Source organism: Cricetulus griseus, chromosome 10 (genome assembly GCF_003668045.3).
Source record: "Cricetulus griseus strain 17A/GY chromosome 10, alternate assembly CriGri-PICRH-1.0, whole genome shotgun sequence".
NCBI classification, from domain to species: Eukaryota; Metazoa; Chordata; class Mammalia; order Rodentia; family Cricetidae; genus Cricetulus; species Cricetulus griseus.
The window spans coordinates 17,860,961-17,875,627 of NC_048603.1; the positions used below are offsets into that span (position 1 = coordinate 17,860,961).

General features: G+C 41.7%; 1 protein-coding gene across 4 annotated transcripts; it reads left to right on the forward strand.

The window, feature by feature from the left end:
• Positions 1-8,541, forward strand: LOC100774994 (zinc finger protein 431). 4 transcript variants are annotated; one of them, XM_035449626.1, is made up of 5 exons: positions 1-112; positions 661-950; positions 4,845-4,971; positions 5,172-5,232; positions 6,616-8,541. In XM_035449626.1, the coding sequence occupies exons 2-5, from the start codon at positions 924-926 to the stop codon at positions 7,571-7,573; spliced, it is 1,173 nt and encodes a 390-aa protein (XP_035305517.1). In that variant the 5' UTR covers positions 1-112; positions 661-923; the 3' UTR covers positions 7,574-8,541. The 4 variants fall into 4 exon arrangements, with proteins under 4 accessions (XP_035305517.1, XP_035305516.1, XP_027287399.1 ...); XM_035449625.1 differs by lacking the exon at positions 1-112 and adding an exon at positions 182-279; XM_027431598.2 differs by lacking the exon at positions 1-112 and adding an exon at positions 409-481.
• Positions 8,542-14,667: the final 6,126 nt, after the last annotated feature.

The following is a 14,667-nucleotide window of genomic DNA, read 5'->3' on the forward strand; positions in this document are numbered from 1 at the left end:
GGGCGGTTCCCGTGTCCGCATGGCCCCTCCCCATGACCCCCCGAGTCACAGCGGCTCCAGGTCTTCATCATCCTCACCCAGCTGGAACTCGTACAGATCAGGATCAGGCGGGGTCAGCAGCCTGTGGGGGAGGACGTGGGGCTGTGGGGGCGGGGCTAGCGGGAGGGGCGGGGCCACTGGGAAAGCAGAAGCTAATGTAGCAGGTGGGGCCTCAGGAAGGGGCGGGGCTACAGGAAGGTGGACCTGAAGACGAGCACACAGGGCTGAAATGACAGACGGGTGAGAGCAAGGGCGGGGCCGCGGGAATGGGGCGGGGCCAGGAGGAAAGGCTCAGGATCCGTGTGATGGGAGATAGGGGAGGGGCTCTCCGTAAATTAGGGCGCGGGGTCCTGCAGAGGCAGGGGGATGGGGTGGAGTCGCTAATGTCACGGGGCGGGGTGGGGCCACAGCCAGCCAGGTGGCTCCAGCTACTCACACTGAGGTGACTGGGGCAGTGGGGGGGTGATGGGGAGGGGAGGCGGGGAGTGTGTGTGAAGGGGGTGGGGCATCAGGGGTCCGGGCCTCATGATGTAACTCTCCTGCGTAGGCCCGGCCCCAGCTCCTGCTGCTCCTGTGCCAGGAATTTGATGGTAAATGATATTGAAGTATATGTCTCTGCAGTTTTTTAAAAGGTCCAGGTCTGGAGTAGAAGCCAGTGCCAGGGACACCTGTGCTGTGTCTTTAAGAACACTCTAATCCTTAAGGAAGTGATCCTGTCACTCAAGCCTCACTAGCCAATCAGGAACATCAGACCAACCCGGCAGTCACAAGTCTTGCAGGACACTTCCCGGAGCCATGCTGCAGGCTGGGATTTACAGCAGAACAAGCGCCAGTGGATTGATTGCTGTGCTGTGAGTGCCACTGTAGGAGATTATGAGGGGAACATGGATGAGCACGGAAGCCACAGCATGGTGAGCGAGGGAATGCTACCCTAAGATGGGGAGGATGGAATGGGGAGGCTTGGGAGATGGTGAGTTTAGCAAGCCCTCCCGGAGGCTGGGTGGGAACTTGCCCCCACATTCAGTGTTATCTGAGGTACCATGTGCCCTAGCAAATCCAAAGATCCTGGGGCTGACCTGTGAATGCTTCACTATGTGGACTGCATCTGTGGAAAGCATTTCAATCAGGGAGCTTTGTGTAGAAACACCTTTGTAGTCAACACCAATATTGAGGGACCAAAAACTAAAATTAACAAAAGTAAAAACTTAGGATCTGAAAAGGGAACTTCTAGTGGTAAAGGGAAATTTAACTCCTTAAATCAGGAGTGCCATGGCTAGTGCCTGATCCCCTGCACTCAGAGAAGTGGAGGTAACTGTCCACCACTCCTGTTAACATTCCTTTGCTAATTGCTGGTCCTAAAGATCCCCCAGCCCAGGGGATAACTGACAGACCCTGTAACCCTGAAAGCCCATGCCCTGTATTATCTCACTCAAATGTATCTCACTTAAAATATATAGCTACTGCTTTACTCTGTACTTTGTATAACCTTAAGTAACCATGGAAACTCTGAAATTTGTGGTCTGCCCCTTTAAAAACTTCTCTTTTAGGCTGGTTGGCATCTCATTTGCAGTGAGATCCTAGCTGTCCAGCATGAAATAAAAAGAAACCTTTTGCTTTTGAATCAGAGTGGGTTAGTCTCTGGGCTCCTTGAACCTGACACAATATGTTTGGGTGCATAGAGAAGGCAACTTGCCAAACTTGAGAGGCCTAGTTTCTCTAGTGTATTCTAGAAGTTCTGCACTTTACATTTAACATTTAGGTGTAACTCCACTTGGAGTTAATTTTGTGCATTGTGTAAAAAGCATTCTTTTTCTTTCCTTTTTATATTTGTTTATGCTTCTATATATAACTCTGGAACTTGCTCCGTAGAGAAGGCTATCTCAAAACTCATAGAGATCTGCCTGCCATGACTCCGGAGTACTGGGATTAAAGGCATGGAACACTAAAAACACCAGTAAATGGCATTCTAGTGTTGGATTGCACTCCACTGCTAAGCTGTGATGTGGAAGAATAGAATTGTTGATATAATTGCCAATTCTTAGGTGATAGTAAGTCCCACAAAATAGAATTTAGCTGAGGGAATGCTGCCTCTAAAATAACCCAAAGATAAGTAGTGTGCTAACTAGGCCTGTTAGAGATTAGGATGATAAAATACACATTTGTTCTCCAGGACTATCCAGATTTTTGGCTCCAACCATGACAAAAGAGAAACCTCTGACTTACAAAAAGCCTCTAGCCCCATCCCGATATGACAGATCAGTGCTTTCACAAGCTGCTCAAGGGGGCATTACTGGGTCACAATGAACATTAGGGCATGGTGTGCCATACAGGTCCAGTTTTCTTATAGAGAAAATCATATTTCTGCCAGATGGGCAAGATGAGACTAGGTGGCAAATATTTGAAAAGGAAAACCCTGTTGTGTTGAAGGTTGGACTGAGCAAGCAAGACTTTCTATTTAGGTCCTCACTAATGGAGAAGGAACATAGCTCCTTTTCCAACCCAGGAAAATGATTGGCAGAGCCAGGAACAGCCTGGCCTAGCCCTAATAGTTTTCTGGCAGGCCCTGAAGTATTGAGAATAAAATAGAGCTCCTCCAATAAAACTAGGAAGATTCTGGGGAGAGAATGTAATGGTCTGTAGCCAGGGCCTTTGTGGAGTGGTTGCTTCAGATTCTGAGAACACAACTCTTCCCACCTCATGGAGTTGTGGTTATTGGTCCCAGGGCCACTGTGGGCTTAGACTGTTATGTTCTTAGGATACCCTGTGTTCCCCTTGTGCTGCATTGTTTGAGTAGCCTTCTCCTGAGTTTGTCCCATTGTATGATAATTTCTGCTGACTTCCTAGAAGTTTCCTATTTCCCTCTGTTTCTCCCTTGCAGTAGTATACAAGAAGCTGTTCCTCATAAGAAGCTTACTTCTTACTCTGTGCCAATGTGTGTACTATAGTTTGTAATCCTCTTGAGAATTTTATCTGTTTGCCATTTGCATATCACTTTGGAATCAGATATCCTGTGATAATCTGTTGGGGATTTACTTTGGATTGTATTCAATTCATGTTGCATATTTACCTTATATGCTATCTTAATATTGATGCACCAAGTTACCAATGATTATTTATTTACTTCTTTATTTATGTAGGCTTTTTATTCTCAATGTTTTTAATCTGTCAAAGACTTTTAGTATTTCATCTAAAAAGTACCATAGGACTTGGCAGGTGGCTCACCACATATTCTTCCAGTGGAATGACCTAAATTCAGATCCCAACACCCAAATTTGGAGGCTCATAACTAGCTGCTACTCCATATCTGGGATATCTGACTCCCTCTGGTATATCTCTGGTATATCACATGTATACACATGGAAAACTTTCACACACAATCTGTGTGTGTGTGTGTGTGTATATATATATATATATATATATATATATATACATGTATATGTGTATATATGTATATATATGTGGGGTAAACTAGTTTTGAAAACTTGTGTTACTTATAGACAATGAGAGAAAAAAATCACTGAACTTGGGTACATAAAACAAATCATACACTTTCTTTTTGTATTTATTTTAAAAATTTAGTTTTCATTTCACAATCCAACCCCAGTTCCCCTCCTTCCCCATCTCCTGCCCCCTACCTCTTTCCCTTCCCATCCATCATTCACTCCTCAGAGGGGGTAAGGCCTTCTTTTGGGAGTCAACAAAGGCTGGCATAAAAAGTTGAGGAATGACCAAGCCACTCCGTCCTCTATCAAGACTGAGCAAGGTATCCCCCCATAGGGAGTGGGCTTCAAAAAGCAAGTTCATATACCTGGGATGAGTCCTGTTTTCACTGCCAGGGGTCCCCAACAGATCAAGTCACATAATTGTCACCATATTAAGAGGGTCTAGTTTGGTTCCATGAAGGTTACCCAGCTGTCAGTCCATAGTCTGTGAGCTCCCACTAGTGACAGTAGTTGGTGGTGTGGCTTTGTTGGACTGGGCTTTTCCTTGTTAGAGGAAGTATGTCACTGTGGGGTCAGGCATTGAGGTTTCTTATACTCAGGATGCTGCTCAGTGTGTCAGTCAATGTCCTGTTGCCTCTGAGTCAAGATGTAAGGACTCTCTAACCTTCAACACCACATCTGCCTGCATGCTGCCATGCCCCCTGACATGATGATGATTAACTGAAACTCTGCAATTTTAAGGGAGACAAATCAATTAAATGTTTTTCTTAGCTGGGCAGTGGTGGTGCATGCCTTTAGTCCCAGCACTCCGGAGGCAGAGGCAAGCAGAGCTCTGTGAGTTTGAGACCAGCCTGGTCTACAAGAGCTAGTTCTAGGACAGCCTCCAAAGTCACAGAGAAACCCTGTCCCGAAAAACCAAAACCAAAACCAAACAAACAAAAAACAAAAATGTTTTCTTTGTAAGAGTTGCCATGGTGCATGTTGTCTCTTCACAGCAACAAAAACCTAGCAAAGACAAATGTTGGTACCACCAACTGAAATATTCCTGTGATAGGCTGGCCCTATCATACAATTTCTCTGATGTCTTTTCAGTAGCGTTGATCTGCAAGATTGCCTCTCCCTTTATGTCTGTCCATTGGAATTTCTTTCTCAAGATTATAGGATATTCAAATGGACAAGGAATGGTACATGTGAACCTCCTATTCAGTTTCCTTATAAAGTGACTGGGTGAACACATTATAATGTCCATGTTATGAAATTAGCATGGGGAGCACCAGAATTGTATGAATATTCTGTCAAAGAAGTATAAAATACAATGTGAGTTTCACACCTCTTGTTTTGCACATGTATGGATTATTTTAGGATGTACTGACCTATGATGATGTGCACATCAACTTCCCTCAGGAAGAGTGGGTTTTGCTCAATCCTTCCCAGAAGAGTCTCTACAGAGATGTGATGCTTGACACTTACAGTAACCTCACTGACATAGGTAAGACTGAATTTTCCTTCATGATTTAAAATAAGGGGATGACTATTTTCTTGGTTATTGCTAATCTCCTGTAACTTCAATTGAGAAAAAGGAAAAATTTAGGTGAATAAGACATATTTCTGATGTTCATTGAAGACATTAACTTAAATTTTGTACATTTTCCATTAATACATCATATATTTTCTGGTATTGTATTTTAGGCTACAAGTGGGAAAACCATAATATTGAAGAACATTGTCAAACTTCTAGAATACACAGAAGGTAATATTCATGTGCAAGTTTACACAAATTTGCCTCTGAAGCAATTTCAAATGTCCTGGAAGTTTTAAAGAAAAGCAACAGTGTAACTAAACACAGCTTAAAGTATATTAAACATTTTTAACTTCTTACAAAAACATGTATCTCAGGGTCAGGTAGCTATTCTGTGTTTGCAAGGCATTCTTGTGAAAAAGAAGACAAGGAAACAATGTCTTAGCAGGACCACCATATGCATTATAGCCCCAAGAGAGCTGTGCTCTAGAAATGCCAATCCATTTAGTTTCATACCGCCCAGGTATTTTAAATAGTAAACACATTGAATAGATGATACATATATGTATAAATCCTTCTAAGAAAAGAGAGTCTATAGTAAAGCTGTCATTGCTTATATATTTGTGACTTTGCTAAGTATATTGAAAAGGTCAGAAGGTCAAGAAGGTTGTTTTAGAGAAACCGTAATCCCTACACCACATGTCTGTGAGGTAAAGGAAAACAAACTGTGTGAATACAATGTGGAAACCTTTTATTTGTTATTCTTCCTTTAATAAGAATATCAGATGTTGAGCTGCGTGGTGGTGGCAGATGCCTTTAATCCCAGCACTCAGGAGGCATAGGCAGGTGGATCTTCATGAGTTGGAGGCAAGCGTGGTCTACAGAGAGTTTTCTAGGAAGGGCTCCAAAGCTGCACAGAGAAACCCTGTCTCAAAAACCAAGAAAAAAAAATGAATGTCATATGTCACTCTAAATAAAAGCCATGTGAGTGTAGAATATGGAAAGAAGCAATGCAGCCCCCCCCCCTCAGGACATGTAGAAGAAATGAAATATATTTAGTAGTCCCCACTTTGAGTAGATTTGTTGAATGTGATGCAAGTTTTCAATTAATTGGTTTTCCAATGTCGTTGGGAATACATCAATACTCACACTGAAGAAAAGCACTATGACCATCGAAATGTTGGAATACTTCCATTTGACGTGGTATTTTCTTCCAATATAGTATGAATCACACAGTAGGAAAATTTATGAATGCCATAAGTATGGCAAAGCTCTGAGTCCCTCCAGTATTTTTCAAATAGTAAACAAATCTTACATAAAAATGCCATAAATGTGGCCCATGAAATAAAGTCTCTTACTATCATGGTATCTTCTAATTCACAAAACAACCCCTCATGAAGGGAAGCATCTTGAATGTACAACTTAAGATCTGATTCCTCTTTACAATTAGGCCAAATTATAAAATGAATTTAAGCGTATACTAAGTTTCATCAGTATAATGCATGTGGTTAATGCTTTTACATATGCTAATTATCTATGCAGGAGTGAAAGAAGCCATACAGGAGAGAAACCCTGTGAATATACTCTATGTGTCAAAATCTTTGTATTTTACAGGCATCTTCAAAGACAAGAAAAAATTCATACTGGAGAGAAACAATATGAAAATCTTCAATATGGTGAAGTCTTTGCATGTCACAGTTGTCTCCAACTCCATAAAAGAACATATACTGGAGAAAAACCCTATGAATGTAATCAGTGTGGTAAAGCCTTTCCAAAACACTGCCGTCTCGTAATTCATAAAAGAACACATACTGGAGAAAAACCCTATGAATGTAGTCAATGTGGTAAAGCCTTTTCACATGTCAGCAGTCTACAAACACATAACAGAACACATAATGGAGAGAAACCCTATGAGTGTAATCAATGTGGTAAAGCTTTTGTAAATCATGGTCAACTTAAAATACATATAAGAACACACACTGGAGAGAAACCCTACAAATGTAATCAGTGTGGTAAAGCTTTTGCACATTATGCTGCGATTAAAAGACATATAAGAATTCATACTGGAGAGAAACCCTATCAGTGTAATCAATGTGGTAAAGCATTTGCAAGTCATGGTCAGCTTCAAAGCCATAAAATAACACATACAGGAGAGAGAGCATACAACTGTAATAAATGTGGCAAAGCATTTTCACGTCATGGTAATTTTCGAGTACATCAAAGAACACATACTGGAGAGAAACCCTATGAATGTAATCAATGTGGTAAAGCATTTTCACAGTCCAGTAGTCTAAAAACACATCAAAGAACACATACTGGGGAGAAACCCTACGAATGTAATCAATGTGGTAAAGCCTTTTCACTGGTCACTAGTCTCCAATATCATAATGCAATACATACTGGAGAGAAACCCTACAAATGTAATCAATGTGGTAAAGCTTATGCAAGTCGTGGTGAGCTTAAAAGACATATAAAAACACATACAGGAGAGAAATCCTATGTGTGTAATCAATGCGGTAAAGCCTTTGCACGTGTCAGTACTCTCCAAAAACATAAAGGAACACATACTTGAGAGACAACCTGTGAATGTAACCATTGTGACAAAGCCTGTGTATGTATCATCAGTCATTAAAATCATGAATAACATCATACTGCAGAGAAATCCTATAAATGTGCACAGTGTGGTAAAGTTGTGCACTTTGCATATCACAATAATCTTTGAGGACCTGAGAAAATTCATACTGAAGGGAATCTTTCTGTAAAGGATTTGGTAAGATCTTCATCCAACATATATTTAGTTGCACAAATTCTGGAGGAGAAAAATATCTGTTCAAGCATTATGATGTCTATTTTTTTGCACTTGCAACTCATATGGACAAAAGTCCTACAAATTCACTGATAAGGTATCCCTGTTTGATTTCACTTTTTACTTACCCAAAAACCTTTTTCAGATTGGTTGATTTGTCTGAATTGAATCCTACATGCTTGCTTTGTGTTACATAAACCAATTCATGATGAAGGGAAACAGTTAAGACTTTAAATGCCTCAACACCTGGGTTACAGGAATGAATGCTTACAAGAGAAAGTATTCACTTGTGGAAATCTGTTTGGTTAGAGATTTGATTTAATTTTAATTATGTGATGTCAGTGTGTGGGTTTGTGAATGTTCATGCTTGTTCCCAAGAAGGTTAGAGCCTTGTGTATTCCTGTAGCAGAAACTACAGTAAGTTCTCACAAATCTTATCAAAATCCTGGCAATGATCTTGTCATATTTTTGTTCATCCATATCTCTAAACCTGTACATATTTTAAATCATTTTTTTAAAATCAAGTAATAGAGAACTCATGGAAGAGAAAACCAAATTCATATAAATAATTTGGAAAAGACTTAATACTTGTCTTCAGTTTCAATAAAAAAAAAATGTTTCATGTCAAGGTGGGTGTTAATGAGTTTACCACATCTATGGTAAATGAAACGTGGGTGTTTTATTGGGGAACAACTTATACACAGATAAAAATAAAGAGCATTCCTGCTCCAGAAGATGCTGTCTCTGTCCTTCTGATTCAATCTGCAACCCAAGAGAGAGAGAGAAAGAGAGAGCCCGCCTCATGCTTCCCATGCTTCTCCACCTTTAGATCAAGTACACAGAAACAAACGCACAGCACATTAGACTACAAAACATCTGATTGGTGGGTCTGCTAGAGGCACTGATTGGCTAGTGAGGCCTGAGTGACAGGACCAGATGAGCAGTAGAGACACAGCTCAATGGCCTAATCTGAGCAAAGAATTCCTGTGTGGCCCCAAGGAAACAGAAAAACAGAAACCACGAGGTGAATCATGAGGTGGGGGCTTTTACCACCCCCTTGGGGTGGAGACGACAACAGCAGGCAGAGTCTGCTGTTTTTAGAGGCAGAGTCTGGACTGAGGTGACTCCAGGTGAGGGCCCAAACTTAGCACCTTGAGTGCGTTGTTTGCAACAGGGCTACCAAACATTCCAGCTTCTTTGCATAGATACAGAAACAGGTAGGGCTTTCACCTAAACAACCCAGACTCCCTGGGTTTAGGGTCATCATTTTAAGACTGGCTTCTTCCTGCTGACAAGGGACAATTAGGGAGGCCTGGAGTCAGGACTTGGGGGCTCACTTTCAACCGGATGTAAAAGTGGAGAAGTGTTCCCTTAGGTACCAACCTGTGTACCTCAGTCATCTATCTGCTCCTTGAGGATTCAGAGAATGCAGGTTGGGTGAAGATTCCACCATAATAGCTGGAGGGAGGCTGGTATGAGTAAAGATAGTGTTTAGTGGCTCAGTTCCAAACTCCACCCTCAGGGTGCCAAGGGCGGGCCATCACCTGGATTCACCTCAGTTCAGACTCATCCCTTCAAACACCCACCATTGTCCCCAGGAGAAGGGGAAAGAGACAAGAGCTCCAGAACAAATTGTGAAATGGAGGAGGGGGGGAGTTAGGAAAAAGAGAAGAGGAGGGGGGAGGAGGAGGATATGAGTGATCAGGAAGTCTGAGTAGGTTTAAGAATAGAGGAGATAAAGATAAGCGATATCATAGTAGAGGGAGACATTATAGGTTTAAAGAGAAATCTAGCAATAGGGAAATGTCCAGAGATCTGAAAGGAGACCCCAACTAAGAATCTAAGCAATGGTGGAGAGGCTACCTTAAATGCCCTTCCCCTATAATCTTTTCACCCACCATATCTAGGAAATGCTGTTTATCTCTGTGGATCCAGAATGTTCTAAGCAGAAGTCCCATTTACAGTGTGTATATTGTTAATACAATTTTGGAAAAGATGTATTAAATTTATCTGACTCTGGTCTGACAAACGAGTAACTTACATAAGACTGACCTAGACTCCCTTAATATAGGTGACGATGGTGTGGCTGGGGCAAAATATATGAAGACATTAGAAGTGGGTCCAAGATCGAATTCTAATTCACAAACTGACTTAGTGGAGTCCATTCTGTATGGAGAGATACCCTGCTCAGCCTAATCACAGGGGTGTGGAAGGTGGTGAGGTGCCTCGGTCCTGCCTCAATAAGATGATGGGACAGATTTAGTAGACTTCCTAGGGGAGGCCTTACCCTCTCTGAGGAGCTGTTGGGAGGTAGGGTGGGAGGGAAGGGGGGACTGGGAGGAGAGGAGGGAAGGGGAACTGGGATTGGAATGTAAAGAATAAAATAATAAAAATGTTTTTAAAAAAGAAATCAACCCTCTGAATTCCTGGGAAGCTAGAAATTGGAGACCCTTGGGTCTTATTTCTTTGCCTCACTCATGGGAGCTTCGTCATTGTCTATACCTCCTTGCTCCCACTGGGATATTTTTTGGGAGACCCACTGATGATTCCTAATCAGTTATTGTTGCAGGACTACCAGCTGTTGGCCATAGAGTTGTTTTTCAAGCAACTCATGTCTTTCGATCCTTGTTATTAACTCTCATTGTCAAAGCTGATCCCACAGTCAAATCCATGGGCAGGGAATTACATGAGCTTTCTAAGTACTTCCCCTTTTAGGTATCTGAAACAATTGACTCTACAGAATTCACTCCTATGAAGCTTTGTTTAAAGAGGTAGGTCTGGGAAAAAAATGTAGACAAGCAAGAGGTCATAGAGACAAATCAAAACACATTCATGGACCTTTGTTCTACAAACTTCCATAATGACTCAATCCTGCTGTTTTCAACTGTCAGCTGCAAGTGAATGACACATTGCTCGAATGAGAGTGGTAATTCTAAACATACTGTGGTTCATGATGAGAACTCAAGCCAGGGAAGTAGGAACAAATTTATAGTCATTAGTGCCTAGTCACAGTTAAAACGAAGTGTTTATAAACATCTGGGAGCTCAGTCTCCTTCAAGAAATTTAGGAAATCATTGAAATTTGTTCCTCAATAAAAAAATATGTGCACTTACATACATGCATAATCTTGAATATAACCCTAAAATGTTATAAAGTCTTGATACTTAGTCATCACCTCCTGGGAGTATTTCATGGTGAGCTTTGAAAACTGTGAGATGGGGAGGCCACTGGAGATCTGAAGTTGATATGAGGCACACTCTAGGTTGCAGTCAAGACATTCATTGTTCCACTTCTTTTCAGGTGCTGCAAGACTGGAAACAATTCTGCCAACCTAATTATTGTTCCCCAGCCAAGCAACAGAATTCCTCTTATTCCTTGGCACATTTGCCCTGTTGATTTTTCCTTCTGCATCTCTTAAAAGAGAAAGAATGGGTTTGATTTTCACTTTCTTTCTGGTTTGCAAGAAAAAATGCATATTCCTTTTTTGCCCCACAGTGTGTGATCTAAATCAGCTGTGATTACCAGCCAAACCACTGTATGTCTGTGCTGAGTTATACAATGCCCATTGCTTGGGCCTCACACCCAGCTTGTTCACATCTTACTAAAACCTCTTCGTTCCTCTTGTTCATCCTGCAGAGCCTTCCTTTCTTTCTGAGGGCCACAGAAATAACAAACAGCCTTTGGTGTCTGGCGAATAGACAAAGCATTCCTGTTACTTTCCATTATGATGAACAAAGTCTCACTTGTCCAGTGAAAGAAAGCTGCAAAACTTGAGCACATTAGCTACCCTTTAAAAAATATTAACTCTGCTTTACAGTTTCTTGGGATGAGGCTGCTACCTTTGTCTGCTGTGTAGTTTCTTCCCCCCTTTTAAATTTAAATTAGAAACAAGCTTGTTTTACATGTCAATGCCAGTTCCCTCTCACTCCCCTCCTCCCCTGCACCCCACCGTGCCCCTATCCCATCCCCTTTCTCCTCCCCAGGAGCAGGGCCTAGACCCTGCCCCTTGTATCTAGGCTGAGAGAATATACCTCTGTGTGGAGTCGGCTCCCAAAGTCCATTGGTGTACTAGGGATAAATACTGATTCACTACCAGAGGCCCCATAAATTGCCCAGACCTCCAAACTGACACCCACGTTTAGGGGGTCTGGAACAGTCCTATGCTGATTTCCCAGCTACCAGTCTGGGTTCCATGAGCTCCCCCTTGTTCAGGTCGGCTGTTTCTGTGGCTTTCTCCAGCCTGGTCTTGACCCCTTTGCTCATCTCCCCTCCTTCTCTGGATTCCAGGAGTTCAGCCCAGTGTTTAGCTGTGGGTATCTGCTTCTGCTTCAATCAGCTACTGGATGCAGGCTCTAGGATGGCATATAAGGTACTCGTCAATCTCATTATCAGAGAAGAACATTTAAGATACCCTCTGGCCGGGAGTTGGTGGTGCACGCCTTTAATCCCAGCACTCTGGAGGCAGAGGCAGGTGGATCTCTGTGAGTTCGAGGCCAGCCTGGTCTCCAGAGCAATTGCCAGGATAGGCTCCAAAGCTACACAGAGAAACCCTGTCTCGAAAAAAGACAACAACAACAACAAAACACCTCTAGACCAGCCTGGTCTTCAAGAGCTAGTTCCAGGACAGCCTCCAAAGCCACAGAGAAACCCTGTCTCGAAAAATCAAAAAAAAAAAAAAAAAAAAAAAAAACGATAGCCTCTGGACCATTGCTTAGACTGTTAGTTGGGGTCACACTTGTAGATCTCTGGACTCTTCTCTAATGCCAGATTTCTCTTTAAACCTATAATGGCTCCCTCTATTATGGTATCTCTATTCTTGCTCTCCTCTATTCTTCCCCTGACTCAATCTTCCTGCTTGCTCATGTCCTCTTCTCCACTCCCCTCCTCTTCTCCCCCACTCTTTTTTCTAACTCCCTCTTCCCTCCCCACCATGCTCCCAATTACCTCAGGAGATCATGTTCCTTTCCCTTTCTCCAGGGGACCACCTATGTCTTTCTTAGGGTCCTTGTTTCTTAGCTTCTCTGGCGGTGTGGATTGTAGGCTGGTAATCCTTTGTTCTAAGTCTAAAATGCATATACAATTGAGTACATACCATTTTTGTCTTTTTGTGACTGGGTTACCTCATTCAGGATGGTTTCTTCTAGTTTCATCCATTTGCCTGTGAATTTCAAGATCCCATTGTTGTTTTCTGCTGAGTAGTACTCCATTGTGTAAATGTACCACATTTTCTCTATCCATTCTTCAGTTGAGGGGCATCTAGGTTTTGCTTCCAGGTTCTGGCTACTACACATAATGCTGCTATGAACATGGTTGAACAGATATCCTTGATGTATGAATGTGTGTCTTTTGGGTATATGCCTAAGAGTGGAATTGCTGGATCTTGTGGTAGACTGATTCCCATTTTCCTGAGGAACTGCCATACTGATTTCCAAAGTGGCTGTATGAGTTGGCACTCCCACCAGCTGTGGGGGAGTGTTCCCCTTTCTCCACATCTCCAGCATAAACTGTCATTGGTGTTTTTGATTTTAGCCATTCTGACAGTAGCAAGATGGTATCTCAGAGTTGTATTGATTTTCATTCCCCGATGGCTAAGGACATTGAACACTTTCTTAAAGTGTCTTTCATCCATTTTAGATTCCTCCATTGAGAATTCTCTATTTAGTTCTGTGCCTCACTTTTTAATTGGATTATTTGGTGTTTTGGTGACTAGCTTCTTGAATTTTTTGCATAATTTGGAAATCAGCCCTCTGTCAGATGTGGGGTTGATGAATATTTTTTCCCATTCTGTGGGCTGCTGTTTTGTTTCGTTGACTGTGTTCTTTGCTTTACAGAAGCTTCTCAGTTTCAGGAGGTTCCTTTTATTAATTGTCGATCTCAGTTTCTGTGCTACTGGTGTTATGTTCAGGAAGTGGTCTCCTGTACCAATTTGTTCGAGGGTACTACCTACTTTCTCTTCTAAGAGGTTTAGTGCTAGTGCGGATGGATTTATGTTGAGGTCTTTGATCCATTTAGACTTAAGTTTTGTGCATGGTGATAGATATGGACATATCTGTAATCTTCTACACACCAGCATCCAGTTATGCCAGCACCATTTGTTGAAGATGCTTTCTTTTTTCCATTGTATAATTTTAGCTTCTTTGTCAAAGATTAGGTGTTCGTAGGTTGTGGGTCCATATCAGGGTTTTCAATTCAGTTCCATTAGTCTACCTATCTAGTTTTTGTAGCTCTATAATAGAACTTGAAGTCAGGAATGGTGTTGCCTCTGGAAGTTTCTTTATTGTACAGGGTTGTTTTGGTTATGCTGGGTCTTTCATTTTTCCATATGAGTTGAGAATTTTTCTTTCAAGGTCTTTAAAGAATTGTGCTGGGATTTTGATGGGGATTGCATTGAATCTGTAAATTGCTTTTGGCAAGATTGCCAGTTTTACATTTGATCCTATGTATCCAAGAGCATGGGAGATCTTTCCACTTTCTGGTATCTTCTTTAATTTCTTTCTTTAAAGACTCAAAGTTCTTGTTATACAGGTCTTTCGCTTGTTTGGTTAGCATTACCCCAAGGTATTTTATGTTGTTTGTGGCAATTGTAAAGGGTGATGCTTCTCTCAGCAAAGTTGATAAACACCTTTAGCAAAGTGTCAGGATACAAGATTAACTCAAAAAAATCAGTAGCCCTACTATATTCAGAAGATAAATGGGCTGAGAAAGAAATCAGAGAAACATCATCCTTCACAATTGCTGTATATTTTCTAAAGCATTTTAAATGACCATGTCCACACTTTTATCTTCAAATATTCTGATCTAGCTATTGCCAACTGAAACAGGGGAGATGAATATTAGTAACACATTTTCTCATACCAAAG

What these genes read in the sequence shown, in the direction of transcription:
- LOC100774994 (XM_035449626.1), top strand. Translation starts at nt 924, where the DNA reads ATGGATGAGCACGGAAGCCACAGCATG. An exon ending in AGCACGGAAGCCACAGCATG is followed by an intron (nt 951 to 4,844) that starts GTGAGCGAGGGA and finishes GGATTATTTTAG; the next exon opens with GATGTACTGACCTATGATGA. An exon ending in CAGTAACCTCACTGACATAG is followed by an intron (nt 4,972 to 5,171) that starts GTAAGACTGAAT and finishes ATTGTATTTTAG; the next exon opens with GCTACAAGTGGGAAAACCAT.